The sequence below is a fragment of the Leishmania martiniquensis genome, chromosome 3 (genome assembly GCF_017916325.1).
Source record: "Leishmania martiniquensis isolate LSCM1 chromosome 3, whole genome shotgun sequence".
NCBI classification, from domain to species: Eukaryota; Euglenozoa; class Kinetoplastea; order Trypanosomatida; family Trypanosomatidae; genus Leishmania; species Leishmania martiniquensis.
In genome coordinates, this window is record NC_090138.1 from 82,751 (window position 1) to 109,961 (window position 27,211).

At 63.9% G+C, this 27,211-nt stretch overlaps 6 protein-coding genes across 6 annotated transcripts; all 6 read left to right on the forward strand.

The window, feature by feature from the left end:
• Nucleotides 1–272: 272 nt before the first annotated feature.
• LSCM1_08069 (uncharacterized protein) lies at nt 273–1,655 on the forward strand (the record flags this gene model as incomplete). Its single annotated transcript, XM_067325411.1, has 1 exon — nt 273–1,655. One exon carries the CDS (start codon nt 273–275, stop codon nt 1,653–1,655), a length of 1,383 nt encoding a protein of 460 aa, XP_067181516.1.
• A 3,731-nt stretch (nt 1,656–5,386) lies between these two features.
• On the forward strand, nt 5,387–11,749 carry LSCM1_08070 (uncharacterized protein; the record flags this gene model as incomplete). The annotated part of the gene is made up of 1 exon (XM_067325412.1): nt 5,387–11,749. The coding sequence occupies one exon, from the start codon at nt 5,387–5,389 to the stop codon at nt 11,747–11,749; it is 6,363 nt and encodes a 2,120-aa protein (XP_067181517.1).
• Nucleotides 11,750–12,756: 1,007 nt separating this feature from the next.
• On the forward strand, nt 12,757–15,918 carry LSCM1_08071 (uncharacterized protein; the record flags this gene model as incomplete). Its single annotated transcript, XM_067325413.1, has 1 exon — nt 12,757–15,918. One exon carries the CDS (start codon nt 12,757–12,759, stop codon nt 15,916–15,918), a length of 3,162 nt encoding a protein of 1,053 aa, XP_067181518.1.
• Nucleotides 15,919–16,641: 723 nt separating this feature from the next.
• Nucleotides 16,642–18,675, forward strand: LSCM1_08072 (uncharacterized protein; the record flags this gene model as incomplete). The annotated part of the gene is made up of 1 exon (XM_067325414.1): nt 16,642–18,675. One exon carries the CDS (start codon nt 16,642–16,644, stop codon nt 18,673–18,675), a length of 2,034 nt encoding a protein of 677 aa, XP_067181519.1.
• Nucleotides 18,676–19,424: 749 nt separating this feature from the next.
• LSCM1_08073 (uncharacterized protein) lies at nt 19,425–20,447 on the forward strand (the record flags this gene model as incomplete). Its single annotated transcript, XM_067325415.1, has 1 exon — nt 19,425–20,447. The coding sequence occupies one exon, from the start codon at nt 19,425–19,427 to the stop codon at nt 20,445–20,447; it is 1,023 nt and encodes a 340-aa protein (XP_067181520.1).
• A 1,548-nt stretch (nt 20,448–21,995) lies between these two features.
• On the forward strand, nt 21,996–26,531 carry LSCM1_08074 (uncharacterized protein; the record flags this gene model as incomplete). The annotated part of the gene is made up of 1 exon (XM_067325416.1): nt 21,996–26,531. One exon carries the CDS (start codon nt 21,996–21,998, stop codon nt 26,529–26,531), a length of 4,536 nt encoding a protein of 1,511 aa, XP_067181521.1.
• Between the last annotated feature and the right edge of the window lie 680 nt (nt 26,532–27,211).

The window sequence follows — 27,211 nt, forward strand, 5'->3', positions numbered from 1 at the left end:
GTCGATCAGGCCTGCAGCGTCTTCTATCTTGGCTTAGCTGCTGCTTTGATGTGGTGTGCGCCATCGCTGCCTGAACAGCCGTAGTGCAGGTGCCGATCTAAGCAGGCCAACAGTACCGCCGTGTACGCTGCGATCGCCTGCCTGCCAACTCCCCCCCCTCCAACCCTACCATCATCCACTCACCACCACCCAACACCGCCACACGAAGATTTTTGTGTGTCGTAACGCTGCGGCGCAGTACACCGTACCTTTTGCTTTAGTTGCACTCGATAATGCCGGCCGCGACCACTGCTGCTGCGGTGGCGGCAGTGCCGGCGCTGTTGAGCCAGTACTACACGACTGACGTCGCTACTGGGGAAATCATCTTCGCGAACACCGGCGCCTTCCAGGCATACGCAGATGCCCGTAAAAGGCAGCACGAAGCTGAAAAGACGAACCCTCTCATGCCGGCAACACCAGCGCCGTGCGTGTACATCTACAAGGGCGCTGTCTACGACGTCACGGGGTTCACCAACGCGCACCCGGGCGGAGCGCTGCTCATGCTCGAGTACCATGGAAAGGACGTCACGGAGGTATTTCACGACGAGTACAACTTTCACGCTCACACGATGAGCGCGCTGAACATGCTGCTGCAGTACCGTGTGGGCTCAGTGCAGCAGGTCGAGAGCGCCATGTGCGGAGAGCTCGGCGAGTATGAGAACTATCGGCGCCAAGAGCTCACGGCGTACCCGCGCATAACGGAGCAAGACCTGGTGTACAACGACTTCACTATTCGCCGTGATCGCGGGCTGGTGTGGCAGGTGATGTTCCTCACGCTCCCCCAGTACATGCACATTATCAGCACGCCCATCTACCTACCCAACTGTCGCCTATTCGACTGGGGCCTCATCGAGTTCTTCTCCCGCACGAAGCACTGGGTCGTCGTGGTTCTCTGGCTGCCGCTGAGCGCGTTCTGGACTGCGCGTGGCGTCTTGCGCGACTACACGCAGCTGAACCCGGCGTGGGGAAGCCGCTTCGACGCCTTCCTGTACTACCCGAACATGAACCTGGTCTTCCACAACTACCCAGCTGCTGTCCGTCCGGCCATGGCGTCGTACATCCCGGCCGGCACGGCGGATCCGAAGGTGATCGCAGACACGCAGTACCGCCACGCCGTCGCCGTCAGTCTGTTTCATCCGCTCTTTGTGCTGGCGTTCTTCCTCTCCGGGGTGGGGCTGTGGACGCTCCTGGAGTACGCCATCCACCGCCTCATCTTCCATTTCGAGCGCACCGTTCCCAGGCCGCTTTTCGACAACCCGCTCTGCAAGATGCTGCACCTTCTGCTCCATGGCATTCACCATATCATTCCGATGGACCCCGACCGCCTCGTCTTCCCACCGGCGCTGTTCGTCGTGGCCAGCGCGATCATCTACAACGGCTGCAGCTATCTACTCGCGGGCAGCTGCCTCGATATCGTGGCCGGCGGTCTCGTGTGCGGCTACGTCCTGTACGACCAAGTTCACTACCATCTCCACCACCGTGACCCGACGAACTTGTACTGGAAGGACCTGAAGAAGTACCACCACGCACACCACTACGTCGACGACACCCGCGGGTACGGCATCACCTCGAAGTTCTGGGACATCGTCTTTGGCACCGTCTGCAAAAAGAACTAAGCCAGGAAGGCGGGGAGGGGGGAGAGGGAGGAGTGGTGGTCTCTCCCCGCGCACGCGGGGGAAAGGGGCAAAGAAACAGGACGAGGCCCGATGCGAAGCGCCATGTGCCCTCCCAACGCGTGTGTGCTCTCATGTGCAAAGATTGTTACGTGTGTCTGTGAGTTCAACGTTCAGACGACGCTCACCTTGCTTCTCTTGCAATGCTTACCGCTCTTTCTCTCTCTCCCACTCTCCCCCCGACAGCTTTATCACTCACACACACCGACACCACCTTCCTGTCTGGTGGCACCTCAGTGTAGAACCTGCGGGCTCCGGTGGGCCCTTTCCTTCCTCCTCCCCCCAACTCCACTCTGTCGCCCTGTTAAACACCGAGCCGCCTCCGGTGCGTGAGAGAGGCCGGGCCATGCACCCCCCTGCTGCGGAGGCACCTGTGAGAAACGCATCGCTGCTGATGTCAGCGGTCAGATCTCGCATTGCGTGGCGCTGGTGCCGCCTGCGACAGTGAGCACGCTCGCGCCAGTCCATATGCTGGGGCCAAGCGCCAGTGTGGCTCGGCCGTATGTCGCCCGTCCCTCGCTGTCCACTGGTGGTGTGGCGAACCTGAGGCCCCCTCCCCTCCCCCCGAGGCGGGGTTGGGGCGTGGTGTGTGTGTCTCTGTGTGTGGGTGTGTGCAACAGGCGGCGACCAGTGTAATGAGTGCGGCTGCCAGGCGACCTGCGGAGCGGGAGGCGGGGTAGAGTGTAAGGCCGGGCGCGTGCTGAGGTGACTGAGTAGCCCGCATCGCTGTCGTGCGTGTGTACCTGCTGCTTCTCGCCCCTGGAGGCGAATAGGGCCCTGTGCGCAGCAGGGGCCGAGCTGGAAAGGGAGGGAGGAGGGCCGCTCCGCCTTCGGCGTGTGTCTGCCGCGTGGCCGAGAAGAGCGGGCGCCTTTGGCGGAACAACAAAAAAAAGAAAGCAAAGAAGCTGATGTTTCGAGGAACGTGAGTCGGCCCTCACCTCTCTTCTTCCCACCCGCCGCGGGCTGTTCTCGGCACAATCACGCGAACTCTTTTCTCACGTGCCCTCTTCTTTTTCGTCGTCCACGCGCCTGGCAGCACGACCCGAAGAGAGGGAGGGATAGAGAGAGGGGGTAGACATCCACACACACACACGCACGCACACACGGAAAAGGGCATCAAGCGGCAGTGAGGGAGAGAGAGAGCGAGTGATTGAGTGAGTGAAGTGTTGGAGAGGCTATTCCCGTTGACTGCTTTGTGATTCGGCGGACGCTTCTTTTCGGCATATTCGGTCTCTCGGCGACGGCGTCCTCGTCACCGTTGGTCTCTCTTCCTCTCTGTGCCTGTGTATGTGTGTCGGTGTCTCTCTCTCCGTGTCTCGTGGCGCGCCGTAGCCCGCCCTGTCCTCACTCCTCTGCATTTCATTCGCACTCTTTGCCAACGTATTCGGTTTCGGCAGTCGGCGGCTCCCCTTTTTTGTTGTCGGGCTCGCTTTATTCGCTCCCTTTGCCATTGTTTGGTGGGCAGCCTCCACGCGCACGTCCCACCAGCGCACCGTGCGCCACTCCCCTCACCTCAAGCGGGCGATACACACACACACACACGCACACCGGCGCCCTTTTCGCTTTGCTTTCCGCGTGCTCGTCGCTGAGTTCCCTGCAGCGTCTGTGTCGTGCGGAGGTTTCAGCTGTGAGTCGCCGGCGCGGCATCGTCTCCCCCTCTTTGGCACTCGGGCACAACTTTTCGGCATCTTTCCCATCCGCGCTCCCCCGCGTCCACAGCAGCACCACCGCCCATACGCCACGAGAAAGTCTTTGCCCTCGACGAAGAGCAACGAGAGGGCAATCCATTCCTCACCGGCAAACCAGCCGCGGGGTGGAGTGGGGTGGGGTGGAGAGGAGGAGGTGATGGTGGTGGAACAGAAGCGGTTGTGAGGCACGCGTATTTAACGAAACTGTCAGGGGGAGAGGGGGGGAGGTGCGTCAGGCTGCCCCTCGAGGCGCATACCGTCGTGGCCCAGCGGAGGTCATGCGCGGAAGGGCACGAGAGAGGACATATCGGCACTCAGCGTTTGAAATCGCAACGAAAAAAAGGGGAGAGAGACGTGTATCGTCGGCGCCGGCCTCCACCCGACGCTGCAGGTAATCGCCCCGCCGTTCGGCCACTGTCGGTGCTGTGTGGGGCACTGCCGCTCCTGCAGAGGAGCTCCGTCTCGCCCGGTCGGTACCGTGCTCCTCTTGCATGCGTGATCGTTAGCTACTCCGCGCTCCTCCCTTCACCCGCCCCTTCCCTCCCTCCCTCCCTCTCTCTCTCACTTTCTTTCTCCCCGTCCCCATATCGGCGTGTTGTTTAGTGGTGGGCACTGGCGCTTTGTGGCGTCCATCCAGTAGAACACACACGAAAATAACGTGTGTTGCGCTTCAGAATCTATTCCGCTGTATCTGCCCGCCACCCCCTCCCCTCCCCGATCGATCCTCCGCCTCTTCCCCCCTCCCTCCCCTCCCCCCGAACCGCGTCCATCATCACCATCACCCTTTCCTTTTTTTTCTCCTCCGCTCTTTGCCTTCGTGCTTTTTTTCTGGCAGTGCGTGTACGCGCGTGCACTTCGATTTCTGCGCATTGCCTGTTGGCTTGCACGGCGCGCACGTCGCCATCCGTCCACCCTTCTCACGCACACAGGCCCGTCACCCTCTTCTCTTTATTCCTTTGCATTCATCTTTCGTACGCGCTCGGCGGGGGAACTCGCGCCCCCCACCCCACCCCCTCTCGGTGGACCTCTGCACGTATACGGCTCCTCCCTCTCTCTCCCTTCTTTCGCTTCCGCTCTCAGTGCACACACACCCACTCATCACCACCGCCAGCCGACAAAACGGCGAGCCCTTTGCTGTTCGCTCGTGTCGGTGTCTGTCGGTGTTCTTCTCTTTTTTTTTTGCTGTGGTTGTCGTTCATTGTGCGGTCTCGATTGCGGTCTTATCGTCCAGCTCGAGCAAGTCAACGCACTCACACTTTCCCACACGCTCCCCGTGTTGGTTCGGTGGCGCGGCATTTTTTCTTTTTATTCTCAGTGGCGGCACCCTCCACCGTCCTCCTCTCCTCCTGCCACCCGCCCACCATCTGCCGTCTTCTTACCTACACCGCGGCCCCATCTCCGCCCCCTCCCTCATCCGCTGCTTCCCCCTCTTCCCCCATCTCTCCTGCCCGTGTGCGCGTCAACTTCTTCGCCTCTTTTACTTTCATGCATTCTCCCAGCCGGCGGCACTCTCGTCCAGTCTCTGTCTGTCTGTCCCCCCTCCCCCTCTCTCTCTTTCTCTGTGTGCGTCTGTGTGTGTGTGGTGAGGAGGAGGACGGGTGTGCCTCGACCTCAATACAAGGCCTCGAGCACATCTCCGCACACGCTGCCCACATCGCGTCTCTACTCCCCCTCCCCTCTCCGTTCTTCCTCTTCTAACGTCTCCTCCCTCTCTCAGCCTTGAAGGTTCTCTCAGCTTATTTCGGTCACTGGCTTGCGCTCTCCTCGAGTGGGGCGATCGAGCGTGTGTGTGTGTGGAGTGCGGTCATCGTCATCCCAATCCTGGCGTACGCCTTCCCCTTCTCACGCTGTTCGCCCTCCCCCCCCCTCAGGCATCTCCCTCTCGGAGGGGGGAGGCACGCGGGGACACTGCACCTCTTGCCCCTCCCCCCTTCTCCAAGCGCGAGCAATACGCCGGAGGGAAGCCGAGACGAGGAACGATAGCCAATGCACACGTCAGCCACCAACGGCCGTTTGATGTTCTCCCTAAAGGCTGCCGCTGTGGAGGCAACAGCGCCCGTGCCGGCAAGCTCCACCACCATCGCAGTCGACGGGCTCAGCGAGAATGACGCATCAGCCCGAACCGATGCTGCCTCTGCCATCGCCGGCGTAAACGTTAGTTGTCGCCCCCTCACGCCAAGCGACGCAAAGGCGATCGCGCAAGACACTATGAAGGCAAGCGCGCCGCCTCTGGTCGCTGCAGCGTTGACGTCCGAGGCGGCGCTAACGGAGCTTCTCGTCACGTGCTTGGACCGCATTCACCGTCTTGAAGAAAATCAGGCCCGTGGTGAGGTGCAGCAGAGCACTTTAGATGGCTCCTTGCAAGCGCTGCTGACGCACAAGCATGAGCACGGGCAGCAGCAGCAGCAGCAGCAATCATGTGACCAGGTAGCGTTAGACGCGCATCGAGGGCACAGCGTGAGAGATGCGAACAGTAGCGGTGTGCCTAGTCATGAGCTCAGTGGACAGCATCACCGCAGCCGCCAGATCAACAGCTGCCGCACCTCGCTGGCGTCGCACATGAATCAAGCATCGTCTATAGACGGCGACGGCTGCACCGACATCACCCATCGAGACCACAGTCATGATCGAGCAGCAGCGGCAGCATCAGAGATGCATTCGGAGCAGCGCTGCCGCCGGCATCGCCAACCTCAACACCCACATGTGTCCGGCATGTACACCATGCACAGCGCGGAAGCGCCGGCCCCTTCCAGGTCGGCGATGCCGGTCGACGCATCCGCCGCTGCGGTGACTGCGACCGGTTCAGCCATGGACGTAAGCGGAAAGGACGACAACCACACGAGCCACAGCACCAGCAGCCGGCATCGCCATCTCCACCACCCCGGCGCCGTAGCAGCCTCGGGCGCTGCTCTTCCGCTCTCCCCTGCTGATCTCGCAAACACCAAGTGGAAAGAGGCGAGCAGTGGCGCCGGCGTGGGTGTCGGGGGCGGTTGTGCGCGTGCTGCCCCCTCCACGGTGGCCGCCGGCAGCCGCCACCATACACCTACGGCACCTGCGGCGGTGGCGAGTGGTGGCACCATCGAGCCGCCAATGATGGCAAACTTTGGTACCTCCACCAGCGGCGTCGGTCGCCAACGGCAGGGGTCGCTTGTCACGGTCGTCAGCCCGACGCACGCCTCACAGCCGGAGGAGGCGGCGGCGCATGTGACTGCTGTCACGGTGCCCGCACGCCCACAGGTATCCTCTGGCAACCTCACTGCCGCGACATCGGAGGTGATCGGTGCCGACGTCAACAGCACCCCCGCAAGCGCGACGTTGATGAGCGGCTTCACGTGGGCAGTGCCAATGACTCTTTTCTCTTCGTCGGAGAGCTCTGACTGCTCGACGCCGACGGAATACCACACGACGGCGCGTCCGCCATCTCAGCAGCAGCACCGCCCAACGTCATCGGCGGCGGCGGAAGAAACGGAGGAGGAGAGGTCCCTCTCCATCAGACCCTTCGCAGAAGGCGGCGACGGCGCCATTTATGATGGGCCCGACGCGGCCTCTCCTGTGCGTCCGCAGCGGCGCGGCAGCCGACGCCACCTACGCTCGTCGCTCACGCAGCTGCCCCCTCCCGATGATTCCCCTCGGCAACAGCAAGCGCGGCCCCACCCACATCCACCGCACCGCAGGGGCGCGGAGCGTGAGAGCCGCGAGTCGACATCGCCCCCGCGAGTCGCGCCTGCGGCCTTACGAAGCGTCGGCAGCACCGCCGCCAGCTCTTCCGTGCATACCGCAGATGAACTGGACGCGCTTTACCTTGCGCTGAGCGCCCCTCACTCCTCCGCGTCGTTCCTCGCCTCCTCAGGATCAGCCGCGGGCAGCGGCGGCGGGGCGACTGGGACGCCGCCTCGAAAGGTTCAGTTTCCCTCCGGCACGGACAACGACACCGCCATCAGCGAGCTCTTTGCCCAGACGGTGCAGAACACGTTGGAGGCCACGAACATGAGGGATAACTTCGCGGCCCTCGTGCGCAGCGTGCACGAGGAGCGCGAGAAGCGACGTCGGCTTCAGCGGCGTGTAGGCTCGGCCGTAGAGACACTGTTTCGACGGATCTTGGCTATGTCGTCGGTGGTGTCGCGACTGCAGCGGTCAGTGAGGCGGCTCGAGCTGGAGGCGAGTCGCGGTGGCGCCACTGATGCTGCAGACTGGCACCCCCAACACAGCAGCCGCTGCCGGCGTTGTGATGCAGATAGTCAGAGGCGCTCCGGCGTCAGCGATCGGGACGAAGATGGTCTTTCTTGCGATGGTGACATCGGCGGCGGCGAAGGCGACTGGCGCGAGCGCTCCTGCGCGTCCTTCTCGGCAGGCTCCGTGGCCCTTCCGCGCATTCGCAGAGGCAGCAGTTGCAGACGCAGACGCAGCATCGATGGCCACGCAGAAAGCGCCGGCTACGCGGCCCTCGCGGCGCCCTTCCCCTCGTCTGCGTCTGCTTCCGTTGGGGTTGAGCGCGCCACGCCGGTAGGCCGTTCGCCATGGCTGTCGCCGCCCACCACGCGGTGCCCGGCAGACGGGGCTCGCGGCGAGGCCGCTTTAGGCCGCGGAAGAGCTGCGGCGGTCGTGGGCATTGCGTCAACGGCGCCCGCCGCACCTAGCGGTTTCTCGTTCGAGCGACTCGCCGCGGCCACTCCTGTCACTGCAGCCCCTGCCGTCTCTGTGGGCGCATTGCTGCTAACCGGCAGTACGGTGCTCCCCAAGATCATCTCCAGCAACAGCTCTCTCCAATCCTTCATCACAACAAGCGCCATCATCACCGCCACGGCGCCGTCGCGAGCAGCCAGCACGACGTTGGTGCCTCAGACGGCTATGTCGCCGTGGGCGAATGTGCCACGGCAAGAGCTCTCGCCTTCGTCGCTCCTGCCCCCGCCAGCGATGCTGCACGTGTGGCAAGCCGAGAGTCGGAGCAGCGCTGTCATCTGCGAGTCGCCCGTTGCGCCGACGCTGTCCATAACTGACATGCAACTTGGAATGGAGCTCCCTCTGCACGCTAGTGCCACTGAGGACGAGCCCAGTGCTTTGACTGATGCGGGCCGTGTTAGCGCTGGCACCCGCACAGAGAGCATGAGCAGCAGGGCCACCCCTGATGGGAACGTGAGTGGTGGCAGTTGCTCGAAGCAACGGCTGCAGGTATGCGATGCGTACCATGACAACGAGAAGGTCAGGAAGCCACAGGAGCCACGAGGAGCTCAGCAGCATCTCGCGCCGCAAGAGCAACAGCGTCGTCAAGACATATCCGGTGGATCGTCCGCTCCATCACTGCCTCGGTCGCCCACCTCCTCGGGGCTCCACCGGCGCAAACGCAACGGGCAGCGAGCAACCTCCGCAGCGGTGGCCATATCGGCGGTGCCGATATCCGTTGCCGGTGGGGCCCACTGCTCGCTTTCCAGTGCGCGGCATCCGCCGCCGCCCCCGCCGCAGCCGGCCACCCCGTCCCGCAAGAGCCTCACGCCTGCCTCCGCAGGCAAGAGTTCGCCTGCGGCTGGCCAGGCGCTCCCCGACGTCCTGGGCACGCCCGAGAAGGGTGCTGCTCGTCGCACCAGCAGCGGTAGCACCAGCGTGTCCGCGCGGCGCCTGCTCGATGCCCTGCACAGCGGACACCGCAGCAGCGCCGCCACCGAGGCGGGGGGAGCCGTGAGCGTGGCCACTGAAGACAGTGACGCTCGCGTCGACGGCACTTCGTGCGTGGTGGCGCGTGGCGGGCGAAGCGCTCTCGGCGCCAAGGGGCACAGTGGCGGCAGCGGCACTAGTGCCGTCAACACGACGACCTCCGCCAATGCTGACTCCTCTGCGGCGCCGTTGGCGCCCCCCAGGGCCACACTCATATCTAGCAGCTCGGCGGCCAGTCTTGCGCGCCGCATCTCGAACACGGCAACAGCAACGACGCCGACGGCAACCGGGCCGCGTCTACGGCAGCAGCGCAGAGGAACTGGCGTCGCGAAGGCGTCACCAGGGCGGCGAGCGGCGCGGCAGCACCGGAGCGCCTTTGTCTCACCCGCCGCTGCCACACCTCGCAGCAGTGCGGATGCGGGTGCTCGCCGCGACGACATGATCGGCGGCGGCGGCGGTACGGACGCGATGCTCGAGATGGACGAGGGCAGGGTAGCTGAGCCAACATCAGCGGGGTCGGCAGACGGCGCTGCCTTTAAAGGTTGCGCAAACCTGCCGGCATGGCGCAACGCGGTTATCTGCGTATCGCCTACACACAGCAGCAGCGATCGAAGCCCCAGCTCGCATCCGCCGCAGAGTCTGCTGTCGTCGTGGCTGCAGAGCCCTCCCATCCGGGTGGCAACTGCAGCGGGGGGTGATGATAAAGCCGTGCTGCAGAGCCCCGTCACACCAAACGGTATCAACGCCATCACCGCTGGGGGCGAGGGGCAGCGCCATTGCTCCACTGACGCACATCGGCCCAACAGCGGCAGTAGCAGTACTGCTTCAACACCCTCGCGACGGTCGAACGCGCAGCAGGCCCACACTCCGGCCACCGCCGCCTCGGTCGCTGTGGGAGGGGCAAGCCTTTCCACCCCTAGTCCACCGCTGCAGGTGGCCCAGTCCATTTTCCCTGTCGCTGTCGCGCGTCATCCGCAGCAGTTGCTGCTGCAAACGGCTGCTGCCTCTCATCGGGCGAGGAAGTGGACCTCTATTCACCTAAAGTCATCGGCCACCGTATCGGGAACGCTGCCGTGCGTGCCGATGGCAGCATCTATGCCGTCGGCCACCAGTTTTCTACGCATCACGCCAATACTTCTTTCCCCTTGCATGGCCCGCCCACCCTCTGCAGCTTCGCCCTCTGCGGCAGGCAGCTCCGCGTCGACGGGAGCCTGTATTGCCGGCAGCGGTGCGACCGCTAGTCGCCACCCGGCGCTCTTCGCGAAGCCTCTGTCGCCGCTCACGCCAGCGAGCCGCCCCGATCACCATCCGCACCCTAGTCCGGCCCTGCACTTGAGCCCAAGTCCCAGCCTCAGCAGCAACACCACTATGAGCGCCTCCATTGCGGCACCGTGCATGCCGCCCCCTTCGCTGTCGCAAGGCCACCCGCCGATGCTGACACCCGACGTGTCGAGTAGCGCGGCAGTGCAGTCGCAGCGAGCAGCCGTGCTACCCCGCTGTGCCATCACCGCTTTCATGCAGACGACAGCGAGTACGCTACCGAGCCTGGTCCTCTCTCACCCCTCGTCATCGCGGTCGCCGCATCTGACAACCTCGAACGCTTCAAGACGGGTGAAGCCAGCGGCCTCAGCCTCCGTAGCGGCACCAACATCTTCGCAGCCGGCGCGGCCAATCGGCAAAGCTGAGACTGCGGCAATGACTGCCGTCACCCCGGACAAGACGCAGCGGACGATCAGCTCTGCCAAAGTCTGCGGGAAGGCGAAGCAAAGAACGCTGCCGTCGCCCCTTACGGCCCACCACCCGAGCTCGTACTCACGCCAGCTGGCAGCTGTTTCAGGCAACCGAGGGCAGCAGCTGCCGACACCGAGCCTTACCCGCGGAAGCTACAGCAGTCGACGCGCTCGAGCCGGTCTACCGCCGCCGCTGTCCGTCGAGACGCTCTCAGACGCATCTGTCTCTGCGATGCGCACAAGCAGCGTGGGGACAACCGAGTCGACGGAAGCAGAGCCAAATATCGGTGCGGGTGGTATGGGCGGTGACACGGACGGGCTAGCGATGCACGATCAGGGCGAGGGCAGCTGCACTGTGCCAGCGTCCCTCTCCGCTGGCGCAGTGCCCGGCCGAAGCGGGGCCTACTCGACGCAGCTGCAGCCGCTGAGGTGGACGGCGAAGGACGAGGAAAATGGCGACAGGGATCCATCAACGCCCCCCACTGCGACGGTGCCGTCTTCGCCGCTGACACCGACGGCGGTGAGGAACGCGGACGTGAGGGGCGCCGCGTATAGCGTCAACCGCAGCAGCGGTACTTACGGAGCGGTGTTGGACACAGGCGCGGGCGCGGATGGCGGTGATGTAAACGTCGACGCCGTCAGCGATGACGTGAACAGCAGCTCTAACAAGCGAGTACCCCCGCGGTCTCTGTGGCAGCCACCGCAACCGCAGCGCCGGCCGCTTGTGGGCGACGTGGACGCTGCGGAAGAGCCGCCGGCGCGCTTCTCCTTTCTATTCGACGCCAGCACGCCCGTTTCAATGCTCTCGAGCGCGCTGCTGCGGCCGCTGCAGCGTCGCTTGCCGGCCACTGACGGCGGTGGCGCTCGCTTGGACATCATCCACGACGCCTCATCGCATGACTGCACCACCTCTTCCGCGCACACGTCGGCCCCCACAGCGCGGTCGCCCTCCGACAAGCGCTCTGTGTGAGTGGGGATCTCAGATAAGATGCGGATCGGTGCGTCATATGAAGTCTTCAAGGCTTACGAGCGGGGCTGAAATGGAGACGTTGTAGGCGCGTCTCCACGCGGCGAGCGCCACTGTGCATTGGGGGGGGGCACTGCAGCCCTCCTTCCTCTCTCACCCCCCTTCCACCCCCGCGGGTCCCTTCAGGATTGTGCGTGTGTGTGTGTGTGTGTGTGCATGCGCGCCTACCTGCGCCTCTGCAGGGTGTGGAGTGGGAGGAGAGGCAATAAGGAGCTGCGACGCTCGCCGTGGCAACAGCGGCGAACCCCTCGTAGACTCGTGGTGGGCACACGCCAAGGATGAAGTAACACAGGCACACACACCTCCACCTCCGCCGCCACCGTATCGCCCCTTCCCTCCCCCATTGAGCAGTAGCGGCGAGCGGACAGCGACAGGAATCTCTCAGTCGATGAGAAGAAGAGAGGTGCGTGCGAAGCTCTAAAGCGAACGAAAAAGGGGGCGGAGGCCAACAGGCCGTGACGAAGACGTCTCGGTGTCCGTCTGTCGTGTGTAATCGACGGCGGCGTAGAAGGAAGCGCACTCACCATACACTCGGAGGCCCTTCCCATGCGAGTCCGGTGCACGCTGCTCGGCATGCACTCATGTCCTCTGCCGCTCCATCGCTCTGTGGTCTTCCAACACTTCCCCACCACCACCCCTCCTCTCTCTTCCCCTCCCTTTTATCGGTGGCCACGCTCTTCTTACCCCCCCCCAACACACACACACACCACACACACGGGCCTCACAGCAGCATCAAGCCGGAGCGGCGGGAGAGGAGAAGCCTTGACAAAAAAGAGAGTGAACCGAAAGGGAAAAGTGGAGGCGAGAGCGTTCCTCCCTCCCTGCCCTCCTCTCTGCGTGTGTGCCTAAGTCTCACCGCTACTGTCAACACCCTTTCCCCTCCCTGCGACGCCCTGCTCCAGCACTTCATCTTGGGATCGACACGCACGCATATCAACGTATACGAGTTGATGTTGAGTGGCAGCGGCGGCGATGGTAGGGTGGCGCCGACGCGGGAGCCGCCGCCACCGTCCCCGCCTGGGACCTCTGCAGCTGACCTTCACGGTGCGGCTGCCGCCGCCGCTCGAGAGGGCAGCCCAGGGGTACCTGTGGCCGCGGCAGCTGGAGGCGCCCATTCCGGATCGGCAGCCTCCCCTGCCGCTGGCAGCACGCAAGGAAGCCTTTCCGCGGCGGAGCTGGAGGCCATTGAACAGCGATACGCAGAGGTGCTCCGTGCCCTCTCTGCTGAGCCGCAGCTGGAGCCCTTCCGCAACGAGTACGAAAAGCTTCACCGGCTGCTACTAAGCAGTCAAGATGGGGAGCAGCGCCTCCTTCGGCAAGTGCGTGAGCTACGCGATGAGCTCGACACGCACCACCAGCAGATTACGACAGCGATGCAGCTTTCGCAGGAGGACGAGGATGCAATCCGAAATCTGCGGGACGAGATCGAGACAGCGTGGGCGAAAGCTGACGCGGCGCACGAGCAGGAGCAGCGCAGTCGCGAGCTCCTGCACACGCTCCGGCAGCAGGTCAGCGAACTCGACGCCACGGTAGAAAAGACAGCGGGACTGTCGATGGGGCAGGAGGCCTATCTGCGCGATCTGCTTGCCGTAAAGAAAGAGCGGGAGGAGGAGGCAGTACTGCTGCACGCGGCGGTAGGTCGGACTGAGGCAGAGCACCGACAGGTATGCGCGCAGCTCGCGGCCGCCGAGCAGGCGCACGAGGCGTCCCAGCACGAGTTAGAGGTGCAGCGCCGCGCCTACCAGGAGCTGCTCACCAGCTTGGAGGTGGAGCAGCGGGAGCGGGCGGCAAAGGAGGCGAGCGTGCGGCAGTACCGCGACACGACGGAGCTGTGCATGCGCCGACTCGACGAGCGCGGTGTCGAGGTGGAGCGGGCCATACGTGACGAGAAGAGAGTCGCCAAGGAGGCGGAGAGCACAGCGCAAGAAATCCAAGCCATTGCCCGCCAGCTGCAGGAGCGGCAAGAGCGCTTCGCCGCCGAGGCAGCGCGACTGGCTGCCGCTGAGCGGGAGAACACCCTTCTCTCGCACGACCTGCCGCAGCGGCAAGCTTCCCTACGCGAGCAGCAGGAGGAGCTGAAGCGTGAGGAGAGGAAGCTGCGTGCGTTACAGAAGTCAGCGCGAGCGCAGCAGGCGGAGCTATCCGCACTCGTCGAGAAGCGCACGACGGCCGCCGCGGCGGTGCAGGAGCGCGCCAACTCGGTCCATGCCGCCCTCGCCGAGTTGGCGAAGGAGGAGAAGGCGCGCGCGTTGCTGGAAGAGGCGCTCGCCAAGGCGATGCAGCGCAAGACAAACACGGTCCACACGAATACTGTCAAGGCCACGACGAGCGCAAAGACAGAGGGGCAGCGTGCTATCGAGGTGGGCAAGAGTCGGCGCCTGAATCAGCAGCTGGAACTGCTGCGCGCCGCTAACGAGCAGGTGCGCAAGGCCATCTACTACGCCGAGAAGAGCCACGAGAGGCAGACCGGAGAGGCGCAACAAACGCTGCTCCACTACCATCGGACCCTCGACGCCATTCGCGCTCGCCGCAGCGAGGCGAGGGCGGTGGAGGAGGCCACTGCGCTGCATCAGAAGAAACTGAAGGCGCAGCAGGAGCTGCTGAACACCGTGGCGGCGGATCGCCAGAAGACGGAGAAAGCGTTGCGTGAAACGGAGGCGGAGCTGCTGCTGCTGCGCAACCGGCACGCGAGCAAGCACGAGGAGCTGGAGTCTGTGAAGATGGAGCTCATCCAGCAGGAGGCAGATATGTGTCAGCTCCACAGCCTCAGTCGGCAGTTGAACAAGGATGTCGCCAACACAGAGCAGCGCTTGCGGTTCCTGCGCGAGGACCGGCAGCATGCCGAGAGCCGCGTCGAAGCACTACGCAGCGAGGCGCAGCAGCTTCGTCATGTCATCGCGCAGTACGATCTGGAGGCACGACAGCAGGGCTCGCGGCTGGCAGTCATAACGCACGAGCGCAACACGATCGCGGCACAGCTGCTGCTCCGCTCCGAGGAGCTCGAGCTCGTCCGTGAAAAAATATGCCTCGCGGATGCGGCGCGGGTGTCGGGCGCGGTAAAGTACCAGCGGGCAATGCAGCAACTGGCGGCATCACGGGACTCTCTCATCGAGCAGCGGCTGCGGTGCCGCATCGCCCTGGTGCGGCTCCGCTACCTCGACCGCCTCCGCACCAAAGAGGCGCAGCAGGAGAAGCTGCTGTCGCAGGCCCGTGCGCGGGTTCGGGCCCTGGCGGACGAGCTCAGCACGAAGCACAACGTGCACTGCTGGCGTAGAATGGAAAGCAGCGCGCCACATGTGCTGGATGCACTCGCCAAGGTGCACCTCCTGCAGGAGAAGCTGGTGCGCAAGCGGAACGAACTGAAGGCCAAGACAGACCTAGTCGAGCAGGCGGAGCGCGCCTATGCACAGCTGCGGCAGCAACTCGCACGCCTGCCAGGGCCAGAGGCGGCAGAGGAGATGGCCCTGGCAGCCGAAAACGTGCAGCAGCGCAAGGCGCAGCTGGTAGAAATGACCGATGCGTTGGCGAAGGCGGAGGAGGAGGCGGATGTACTGGAGACGCAGGCGGCGCACCTTCACGAGGAGCTTCAAGACATGAAGCACCGCTACTTTCAGGAGAAGACAAAGCATCGGGCGCTGCGAGCGGAGGAGACGCTCGTCCTCCGAACACGGGGTGCCGGCGGTGCCGGCGTCGGAACTGCCAGGCGATCTGGGAGTAGCGCCGTCGCCTCACGAGGCGATGTCGGAGGAGCGGTAGTAGTAGCGGCAGGTGCATCCGCGTCGGCTGGCGAACCGGTGGCTGCGGACGCGTCACACAGGTATACGTCACAGACGCCGCGGCTGGATCGCCATACAGGTGGCTCCGCCCTCCTCAACAATAGCCCCAACGGTACTCAAGCCGCAGCGAGTGGAACTGGGGGCAGCGGGGGTGGTGGTCTCATGAACACGGTCCACAACGTCTCTGTATCGGCACGCAGCGGCCGGCGGCGCGCGCTGCAGGACGAGGCGATGCTAGATTCACTGACGGCAGGGCCGCCACGGCCGAACTTTCCACTGCAGAAGCCACCGCACCAGCGGCAGTTTGTCGGCGGCGGCTTCTCCCTCACTCGATGATGGCGAGATGAAAAAGGGCTGAGGAGGAGGAGGAGGAGGGGGGGCAGAGAACAGGCGACATCGCTGACGCAGAGAGGGGAGAGGGACACGCTCGGCTCCTCTGCCCCGCCCCCTCCTCCTCCCCACACACACACATGTACACACACACACACACGCGGAGATACACATGTACTTTTAGTGCTTCGAATGCCCCACGTGCCTCCGAAGGTGGACGATGCCCGTGAAGTGTGGCAGCCTTCCCCTCTCCCCTCAGTCACGCGTGCACAAGAAGGGACAGAGTGAGGGGGGAGGCGAGGAAAAGAAAAAAAGCGATGCACAGCTACACATACAAACGTCAAGGAAAGAAATGCGTCGTCAGACTTTCCTCCCTGTCCTCTACTGCCCCGCGCGCTACGTCGTGTAGTGTTCCCACGCACATGCTCAACGCGGCATAGAGCTGCCATCTTCTCCCCCCTCCTCCTCCTCCCCCTCTCACTGTCCTTGTTGTATGCTTCAATGGCGATGCGCAACTGCCTCTCCCCCAAACACACACACACACACATCACATCACATCACACCTACCAACGGGCATGCCCCATACAGCGGCGCATGAGAGCAGTGGCCACTGCTTTCCTCCCAAGGCCTGAAGCGGGGGCGATCCAGCAAAAGTGATTTTCACGGCAGTGGGCCCGTCTTGGGCTGCCTTTGCCCCCGCGGATCGTGCGGTGGTGGCTGTTAGCATCGATGCGCCAGCGCTCGCCTCGTCGCCTTTGCGGCGGCCATCTTCGCTGCACAGTGGCAGCAGCGTTGTGGTGCCAGCGCTTCTGGATAGCATCAACTCAGACTCTCGCGCACAACACGGCGGCGGAACAGAGATCCCGCAACTTGAAGCTCAAGAGGCCCCTTCGTCGCGGCCGCGGTCCTGAAGACTCAGCCGCGCCCCTCGGCAGTAAGTGCAAGGAGGCTGGGGGCGTTGCCTCGCACCCGCATCATCAGAATGTGCATTCAGGCATCTTCCAGGGCCAGCATATCAAGCCCTTTCCCGTCCGCGCAGCTATCGACATCGGCACCGGCGGTGTTGCGTCGCTCTGCGTCGCACGCGTGGACGCAGCGGTCGGCGCCATCCAAAAGCTGATGTACCAGACGCAGGTGCCCCTGCATCTTGAGGCGCTGCCGACGTCGATGTCGATCCCCCAATCCTCTCCGTCGACGTCGTCGTCCTTCACGCTGAGCGAGCGTACGATTGATGACATTACGAATAAGATGCGCATCCTGCATGGTGCAATGCGGCGCAGCACCTTTGAGGGGCTCAGCGAGCGCGCAGCCGTGCTGTCGTGGCCGCTCTGCCTCGCGCGCAACGCCGGGCGGCTCGCCGCACAGCTGACAAAAGAGTTCAAGGTCGACGTTCGCGTGCTAGGGACCGACTTCGAGGTTGAGTGGCCGCCGTCCGTTGCGCGTCTCATGGCTGGCGAGTATCTTAGCCGACCCGAGACGGCGCATGGTGGCATCACCGGCAGCCAGGAAGTCTGCGACGAGGGTGCGCGCAGGAGCGCCGAGGGCGCGCTCAAATCGCTGCTGCGCTCAGCAGCACGTGCACCCGCCGCGGCGGGGCGTGGGAAGCGGAGGAATAATGCGCCTGCGCAGCCCTTGTGCGGGTCTACGGCAAGCAGCGCGGCGGCGGATCCGCGCACCCAGCTCGACACCCTCGCCTTCCTTGCACACGCGGCTGCAAGCCAGTGCGTCGCTCCGCAGCGGCTGCTGGTTCTCCATGAAGATCCGCAGCGTGGCCTGCGCTTGCTGGGACTAGGGACATCGGCCGCTGATGACATTGCTGACCTCATGGCCAATGCAACGTCGCCGGAGGAGCGGCGAAAGCTGCGCGCAATAGCGCATGGGCCGGGGCCGTCACTCCTCGAGCCCGGCGAGGTGCCATCAGGCGACCGTTGCGCCTTTGTAGGGGTGGTTAACGCGCCGCGACAGCAGCAGGCGTCACTGCCACCAATATCGTCGCCAATAAGAACGTTGAAGGGCAACGCTGACGGCATCCGCAGCGATGTGGCGGCAGCAGCGGCGTCATCACGCATGCGCCTGGTCGAACACCCTCTACCCGTCGACGTCGCGAGCGCGCACCGCTACTGCATCACGCAAATCCAGCGCCGTCCGTTAGAGTCGTACAGTCTGCACGCGAGCAGCCCGAACCCGCTCCTGGCCGACGAGTTCGCAGCACTGCGCGGTCTTCTTGCGGGCATGATACAGCCCACCCTGCCAGCGTGGGTGCAGCGCAAGGCCCAGCTCGGGGGTGTATTGTGCGGCACGAGCCATAACGGGGGACTGCTGAACATCGCAGCTCGTGTGTCGCAGCAGACACACGTCTCCTTGGAGCATTTGGAAGTGCACGCGCAGCACCATTTCTGCGGTCTTACCGATGTGCTGCTCGCGGAGTCCTTCCCCAACCCGCTCCTCGTCCTTCCGAGTGCAGCGCTAGCAGCGGCTGTGCTGCGATCGCTGGAGTCGCCGCGCATCACGTACCTTCCCGAAGTAAGTGTGGCGGTTGCGCTGCTGGTGCAGCCATCGTTGTGGCTGCACGCACGAGCGACAGAGGTGCGGGCGAGGCTTGCACGCGACCCCTTCTACGAATCAGCGACGGCAGCCCAGCGCGGCCGCACCTTTGACCGGCCGCACCGAAAGGACAACCCCACCGCCGCCCCAGCCGCAACTTGGGTGAAGGAGGGTTGTTGGAATCCCCTCTCCCTCAACGAGAGCATGCGTGGGACGTGATGCCCTCCGCCCCCACCCCACGCTCCGCCTGCGCCCGTGCCGTTCTGCTCTCGCAGGCCACCGGGGCTGTCTTTGATGCACTGCTGCACCTCCGTTCACAGGGAACGCATCGTTTAGCACCGTCTTCACAAAAGCTTTGCCACATGTGCACCCCCCGTCTGTGCACGTCTGCGTCGAGACCCTCTGACCCGTAATGTCGGCCTCTTAAGTGCACCCTCCCTCCCCCCTCTCCCCAACACCACCCAAGCGTCAGGCGGTCTGCTCTCGGGGCACCGCCATGTCAGCCACCGGCTGCTGCATTCGCCCGTTCAAATAGCCTCGTTGGGTGGGAATGTGCTGTTGCCGCCCGGACGTCACGAGGTGTGCGCAACTCCGTCCTCGCTATCTGCCCTCCTCCCCCCTCAATGCACACACGTTTCACCCTCTCGGAGCAACCTCAGCGCGAATCGGGGTGAGGCGAGGCGGGTGCGCACATGGACAACTTCTCCTGAGTCCCTCTCGTCAGGTTTTTCTTTGTTCTTGGCTCTTCCTGTCTCTCTCTCTCTTCCTCCGCGCGTGCGCGCGGTGGGGTGGGGTGGGGGTGTCGCATCGCGGCGCTCCTGTGATGGTCGTCGGTCGATTGGCCACCCACCACACATTCGTATACGCCCATGTCGTATGTGTACACCCTGTGCGCATGGGCGCGCAGCACAGGGAGAGACAGACTTACCCACTCACCCACCCACATCTCCTCCTCCTACTCTGGCGCGATGTCGGCCGCATCGCTTGTGTTTGCTCTGCTTCTCCTCGCTGTCTGCGGTGCGTTGCTGCTTCGACGGATCTCGCAGCGCCACACGGATGATGGCGAGGTCAGCGGCGATGCGCTCACCAACAGAAAGCGGAAGCCTTGGTCGACGCGGAATGTCTCAGGCTCTAGGGCGCGTCGACGTGGCAGTGACGGCGAGAGAGGCAGTGACCAAGACGACGACGACGGCGTGCATGGGGACGCTGCTGCTGGTCGGCGTCGGGTGGGCGCAGGTGTTCGCCTGCGTCATCGCCGGCAGCAGAAGCACGGAGCTAATGCCGTCGGTGGTGTCGGCGACGGTGATGATAAGGACGACGGCGACGGCATCCCTGAGGCGGACGAGAATGGCGTGAAGTTGACGCGGCTGCAGCGCAAGAAGCTTGCGAAGGAGCGCGAGCGTGAGGAGCGTCGGCAGGCGCAAGAGGCCGCCCTTGAGGCGCAGCGGCAGCGCATGGGCGCTAGCGAGCTGCGCGATGCTGAGCTCGCGCAGCGCGAGGAAGAGGTCAAGGCACTCGAGGAGGCGGCGCTGCAGCAGCTGCGCGAGGACAAGAAGAGGGCCGACGATGCAGAGTACGCGAAGTGGGTCTCGCACATCGGCGTGGAAGAGCGCGGCGAGCTCGGTGACGAGGAGCGAGAGCGGCAGGCGCGCGTGCAGTCCTTCTTGCTGGACCGCGCGGGGCAGGTGCAGGCGCGTGCGCAGCGCTCCGCCGGCAGCTCGAATAGCAGCACGAGCGAGGAAGAGTGCATGCATGTCCTCATGCTGCAGAAGGCGGCGCGGGACTTGAAGGTCTCGGTGGAGTACCTCGTAAGCACCATTCAGCACCTCTCGCAGATGGAGAAGGTCCACGGCGTCTTCGATGAGCGCGGTAAGTATGTCTTCATCGCACCAGAGCAGTTCCCACTACTCGCGCAATTCATCAGACTTCGAGGGCGCGTGTCGGTGCAAGAGTTCACACGCGAGTGCAATCGAGTCGTTATGCAGTCGTAGAGTCCCCGGCGACGAGAAGGCGGTGTGGAGGAGGGGGTGAAGAGGTGCAAAGGGGTCGATGGGCCCTCGGCTCGCGTCCCGCGCAGGATGATTGGCGGTCGTGTGATGGGTCCTTGTCCAGCGAACGTCTGCGCTGCTGTGGGCAAACACCTCGTCCTCCTCTCCTCTCTCCCTCTCTCGCTCTCACTCTCGCTCTCCCTTTCCGTTACCTGTGTGCTCCTCCTATCCGCTGCTGCCGCAGCTTTGTCACTGCGGCAGCAGCGGAGGCAATCAGCAGTCGCGGCGATGGCCCTCGACGTGACTCCACCCCTCACCCCCACCCCCCCCGGGGGGCCTTTCTCCTCGCCACACCACCTGCCGACCTGCTCCTGCGGATGGTGCTCTTCTCCCTGCCAGCGCCACTCGGGCCTGTGCTTGGTGGTGTCTCGACGCGCGTTTTTGTTTTGTGGGGTGACGATCAGTGCGTGGTGGCGCACTTGCGAGGGGAGGGGAAGGACGAGACGGAGGAGGGGGAATAGTTGAAGCATGGAGAAGACACACACACACACGGCGAGAGACGGAGGGGGATGGGAATGGTGCAGCAACCGAGGCGACGAGCCTTTCCACAATTTGTCTGCACATTATCCGCACGGCCTCTTCCACCCCTCCCCCTGACGCGTCCAACCGGGTGTGTGTATGTGTGTGTGTGGGGGGGGGGGGGGAACGCGTGCGCGCACATCGCTTCGCATGTCACGACGTCCTCGCGTGCTTTCAGCACCGCTGCGACGAAAGGGACGGCAGCGGGCAACCAAGGACCCTCTCCAAGAGCATCGCTGCCTCGCACCTACAGCGGCAAGCCGATGCGTACCTCACACCCCCTCCTCCCCTCCGTTGCCGTCCGCGTCTTCCATCTCTGCGTGTCCATCTCCTCGCCTGACAATGTATTAGCTGACACACCATCGAGCGAAGACACGTCAGCCGCTGCCGCTCGTTCTCCTCAGCACCGCCATCATCACCGTTCTCCGTCGGCAGTGATAGTGCTGTGGCCATTCTGACTTGCCTCAGGCTCCTCCCCACCGGAACGAAGAGGAGCAGAGGTGGAGGGAGCCGCCTTTGCAGAGGGGACCACGCTAGACAGAGCCGCCGCGTATACGCAAGAGGAGGGGGAAGGTCATCGTGGTCGTTGACGTGAGTGAGGCGGGCACCAACCGTACACGCTCATATGTGTGCGTGTGCGTGCGTCGGTGTTGGCGCGTGTTGCCTTCGCTCCTTTCCCCTGTCGCTTAACGCCTCTGCCCAGCCGTTCTCTGCTTGCGCCTCGATTCGTTGTGGTCATCAGTGCCTCACATCGCTCTTGCACACTACGCCGCCTCCCTCTCCCTCTCACCCTCTCGCGCGCGCGCACCGCACCGCACCCCCTGACTCCTCCTTGTGGCACACGTGGGCAGGGCGCATCGCATCACTCGCCCTCGTGCCCTCCCTCTTCTGCACCGATACATACATATATATATATACACACACATTTTTTCTGAAGAACCGGAAGGAACGTGCGCTCGTGTGTGCGCCTGAATGCGCGGGGGAGACGAGCTGCCTGCCTTTTCAGAAGACGAGGCCAGTGAGTCGCGTACGCCGCCCCGCACGCAGGAGAGTGCTCTGTCGTCCCTCCTCGGCCACCGCTCCATCCACGTCAGCGGTGCCTGCGCCACGGGTCCCCAAAAAGACATTAGTGGCGTTACCCGGCTCAGCTTCTCGCCTGCGGTTGATATGCTCTCTATGGACGATCAAACGTGCAGCGAGGGCGACAGCAAGTGTGCCGACTGTGGCCACCATGACGCCGAGGGCAGCGTGAGCAATGGTGGCGGTGACCTCGGCGCCGCCGCAGAGGCCCCACTCAGCGGCATCGAAGGAAACACAAAGGCGGCGCATTTTACGATCGACCACATGTGTAGCGATGGCAGCTCGCCGCAGAATGCGCGGCCCAAGTCGGAGGAATCGCCGGCCAGGACCCCTTTGCTGGACCGTCACGGCGCCACAGACGACAAGCACAGCAAGGACGACAACGGCAATGACGGAAATCACCGCTATTGTGTAGTCGACGTGCCGGCCACCAGTAGCGATGCCGAGGATGTCGACGGCGCTGATGGAGTGGGCAATGCGTGGCCAGGATCGCCCTTGCAGCACCGGCGCAATCGCCCGCGTGGGCCCCCCGCCGCAGCCGTCATGACACCAGATGCATCGAGCTGCCGAGCAGCCGATGGTGAGCTCAGCTCAGGCATGCGCCTGGCGGGAGCAGAGGAGGGGCCGCTGTTGTTGCCGTCTCACAAGCGACGCCTGCCCTCCGTGTCGAACGACAGCGCTGCCTTCCCCAATAGCTCAGCCGATAAGCGGAAAGGTGAAGCGGAAGCGGCACAGGTGTGGCGGCGCGCTGGCGACGTCGGTGGCGAGGGTATCACTTACGCGTCGTCACTGCCGCCGAACGCCCCGTCGCAGTCAAGGGACACATCCACCGTCTCTCTCCTCTGCGCACGCGCCGTCTGCGACGCCGATAATCATGGCAACAACACTGGCGAAGATGCCGCCGACAGCATGGCAGACTCGATGCACTCGTCGCCGCCGGCGGTGACACTTTGGGGCGCCGACCGCGACCTCCGCCGCAAGCGCATCAAGAAGGTAAGCCACTACATCCTCGGCCCTCTGCTGGGAGAGGGCAGCTACGGCGTGGTGCGCGACGGCATCGACTTGAGCACGGACAACGCCGACCGGCGCTTCTCGCGCTGCGCCATCAAGATAATAAGTGGAAACTACGCCAAGTTCGACACTGAAGTGGCGAGGCCAGGCAAAGCGTCGCCAAGGTCACCTGCCGCCGCCGAGGACGGCGGCGTCGGCGACGGAGACAGCGGTCACGGTGGTCGCAGTGCCGGTAAGGACGGCGGTGCTCTTGCTGGAACCATAGGGACACTGAAGCGCACGTCCGGTATACAATACCGGCGCGAGGAGGACTTGAAGCGGCAGGAGACGTTCCGGCGAGAGATGCGAAACTTGCAGCGCTTCCACAGCAAGAATATAATTCGCGCTCTCGACACCTTCACGCGATACAGTAAAGAGTACGTTGTGATGCCGATCGCAATCTGCAGCCTTCGGCAACTCGTGCAGCAGCTGCTGCGCACGCGGTGGCGCGAAGCAGTACGCGAGTGGAGGCGTGCGCAGCATCGGCTGCAGCGGCGCATGTGTGGCACCTTCGAGCCGACGGCCGACGGAGAGCAGATCCAGTCGCCGTCGCAGGGATCACTGTGTCTTCCCAGGGTGCCGTCTTCGTTGGAGGAGTTGGACATAGACGATCTTACCCTTTTCATGGACGGCGAGGACGAGGACGAGGACGACGGCAATGCAGATAGCGCCTCGGCGAGTCCATCGCACAGCAGCAGCGATGATGACCACAGCGACGCTATCGAGCGCGACAGTGACACTCGAAGAATGGATCGAGACGGATATCAGCAGCGGCCGCATTCCAGCACGAACAGTTCTACCGCGGCTACAACACACGAAGGAAGCCGAGGTGGGTCGTCTCGCTTTCTACCGCGAGCCACTTCCAACGGCACCACCACCACCATCGCCAACAGCTATATGGGCCGCTCCAAGGTGTCGCGACCCTCCCAGCCCCCACAACAGCGATCGGGCGGGCGTCGCCCGAACGTCACAAGGGGCCACCGCGACGGCGACGGTAGTGGAAGCTGGGAGGATGGCTCCAGCGACGGCACCTCCGAGAGCACGACAGAGATGACAAACTGCATCGCGGTTATGAGTGCGACACCGCCGGCGCTGTCGACAGACACACTCCCGGCTGATTGCGACGCCCTCGTCGGTAGTGGCGCGAAGGGCGGAGGCTCCCGCGACACTGCCAGCCGGCCGGCCATCGCTGCGTCATCGACACCAGCAGCCTCAGCGCTGCACAGACTACCACGCATGCCCCTTCCTATGTGCTCACCAACACTGCTGAAGGGCATCTTCTACCAGCTCATCTCCGGTGTTGCCTACCTCCATCATCAGCGCCTCGCACACAACGACATCAAGCCCTCGAACGTCCTCCTCTTCGAGGATGGCACGGTGAAGCTGGCCGACCTTGGCAGCGTGAGTGACACGTACAACGACCAAGGCTCCCCGCTCTGTGCTTCGCCGGAGCTGTGCAAGTACTTCTACGGGGCCTTGACGCCGCCAGCGTCCTTCTCGCAGTCGACGCAGCACGTGGGGCGGGACGCGGCGCAGTCCAGCGACATGTGGTGCTGCGGCCTGATGCTGTACTACCTCATCACGGGAAAAGCGGGTCCCTTGCCGGCGCATGTGCGGTACTTTCGGGCGCTGCACAGGAAACAGATGCGCCAGCACTCACGCCCCTTCACGCTGCCAGAGGACGACAGCGACACCGATGAAGAGAAGAGCGGCCAAGCGGGCCTGCCGCCTGTTGTGACACGCTACCAGCTTTACCGCGAAATTGCGCAGCAGAAGGACCCAGTGGACCTCAGCGACCTGCCGGATATGGTGGCACCGGAAATGGGCCATGACGCGCTTCTCCCTGGCACACCAGCGTCGGGCAGCGAAGAAGAGGCGCGCAAAGACAACCTCGAGGGCGATAATGCCGCGCCGTTGTACCCGCTGAACAGCGTGCGCCACCTCCTGGCAGGACTCCTCGAGCTCGATCCGCTGCGCCGCCTCACCGCTGAGCAGGCGCTCCGCCATCCGTGGCTGCGAATGGCCTTCCGCTCAAAAAGCTCCACGTGTAGCAGCAGCAGCGGGCCGAAAGATGAAGCGCAGCGAAAGTGTCGCAAGCAACCGTCGAAGGAGGCTATGGAGGAGGCAATCCAACGTGATGTCGCGCGCCGCGTAATGAAGTCGCGGCACGTGCAGTACATGCTGCGCCTGGATCGGCAGCGGCACCTTCAATTTGTCGCGGACTGCTGCAACATGCTGAACTTGGAAATACCGCCTGAGATCATTAAGGTCCACGCTGGGGAGCCCCACCACGAGGACAGCGCCGCTGGCGTACGCGTCGCCCCGCCGCTGGCGCTGCAGGGTTATCGCCCCAACTCGCTGGCCGCGGCGGGGGCGGCTGTGGCGGGGCGCCCCCGCCGCGGCCAGCGAGCCGCCGGCGCGAACGCGCCGAGGCCGCGTGGCGGCACGGGTGGCAGCGAGTGGTCTGTGAAATTGCATCACAGCGACGCCGCCACCGTGACGGGCGTGGTCCTAAAAGCGGACATGCGGCCACGCGTCATGCCGCCTGGGTGCGTCGACACAGAGCTCTTCCTCCCGCCCTCGGAGGAGGACTATTATGAGCAAAAAAGCGGCAAGGCAGAATTTGATGTGCGGGGGCTGCGCCACAAGCCGCTGCTCATGGCGCAGCTCGACGAGTACTTCCACAACGTCGTGCTTGTGCAGTGCGGGTACCGGACGGGGCCGGATCCGAACTACCAGGCGATGCGTGTGCAGGCCGTGCCCATCGAAGATGAGGACGGCGGGATCAGCCACAGGAGTCGAGGGGGCACCCAACAGCCAGCCGTCATGATCCTGCCAGGCGCCAGTGGAAGCCTCCATCGTCGCGACCCGTCCGCTGGACTGTCATCGGGGCCGGCAGCTGCAATGGCGGAGGGAGGGGATTCCAATCGCCATGACAGCAGCTCCGCGAACAGTGGCGGCGGGTTCGAGGACGTGTGGGGCGCCGGCCCCCGCCATCAGCCGCACACCCGCGGAGGCCGTGGCGAAGAGGTGATGCGAGTCGCTTCCTCGGCTGGCGGTGTTGCACGTCGCTCGCGCATTGACACATCCCTGTCCGGAGCGGCAGTCGCGGCAGCCGCAGAAGCCTCTGCTGCCAGAACCGCCGCGCAGTCGCGGTCTTCTGCTGCTGGTGGCACTTGCAGCAGAGCTCAAGATGGTGTGAGCCCTTGCGCGCCACACTTGGGCAGCGGCAGAACGGGCGGCAGCGGTCGTGGCAGTTGTCGTGCGCCGGGCAAACGTGGTGGGCATGATCGGCGCAACCCCAGCGAGTCCCCGTCGGAAGAGGAGGCCAACGTCGCCATGCGGGAGAGCTCTAAATGTCTGTGCGGACTCGTTTGATGGGCTCCTCTACATTTTTTTCCTTCGCTATTGTTGCGTGCGTGCACGCCCTCTCCCCCCTGCCCACCCCCTACGTGCTCACGTATGTCATGTATAACTGTAAAGGAAAGGATGGGGGAAGAGGACGTGCACGCATGGAAGCTGCTCGACATGGTGTTGTGCGGTCAGCAAGTGCTAAACACTATTGCCTTGCGCGTGCGCGCCTCATCGAACTGCCTCTTATTTGCTTGTTGGTGTGTTACAGGCGTGTTGGCAGAGGAGCGTAGATGCGTGCGCCTATCCCCCCCCTCTCTCTGTCTCTCTCTCAGCTTGTGTATTCGCAGGAGCGCAGACCCCGTTGCAAGTGGTGTCTGTCTTCGCTTTCCTGCTCCGATGGGCGGCTGAACGGCTCCCCTGCCGCCTCTTCATTCATACACGTCTGCTCTACTGTCCTCATCGATGGACATAGCCCCTCTGCTTGCCGCATCGCGTTTCGCTGCGATGTCTGTGTCTGCGTGGATGCGATATCTGTGTCTGTGTCTTTGTGTGGGTGTGCTCATGTATGGGTGTGTGCTCATGAGTGCTTTACATCTTTGCTGGTGGTTATCATCAGCGTTCGGCGGGCGACTTGCTCGATGCACCGCCCCTGCGAGGGAGAGGGCCACGTGTGAGAGCTGTGCCGAGAGGGGAGGGGAGGGGGG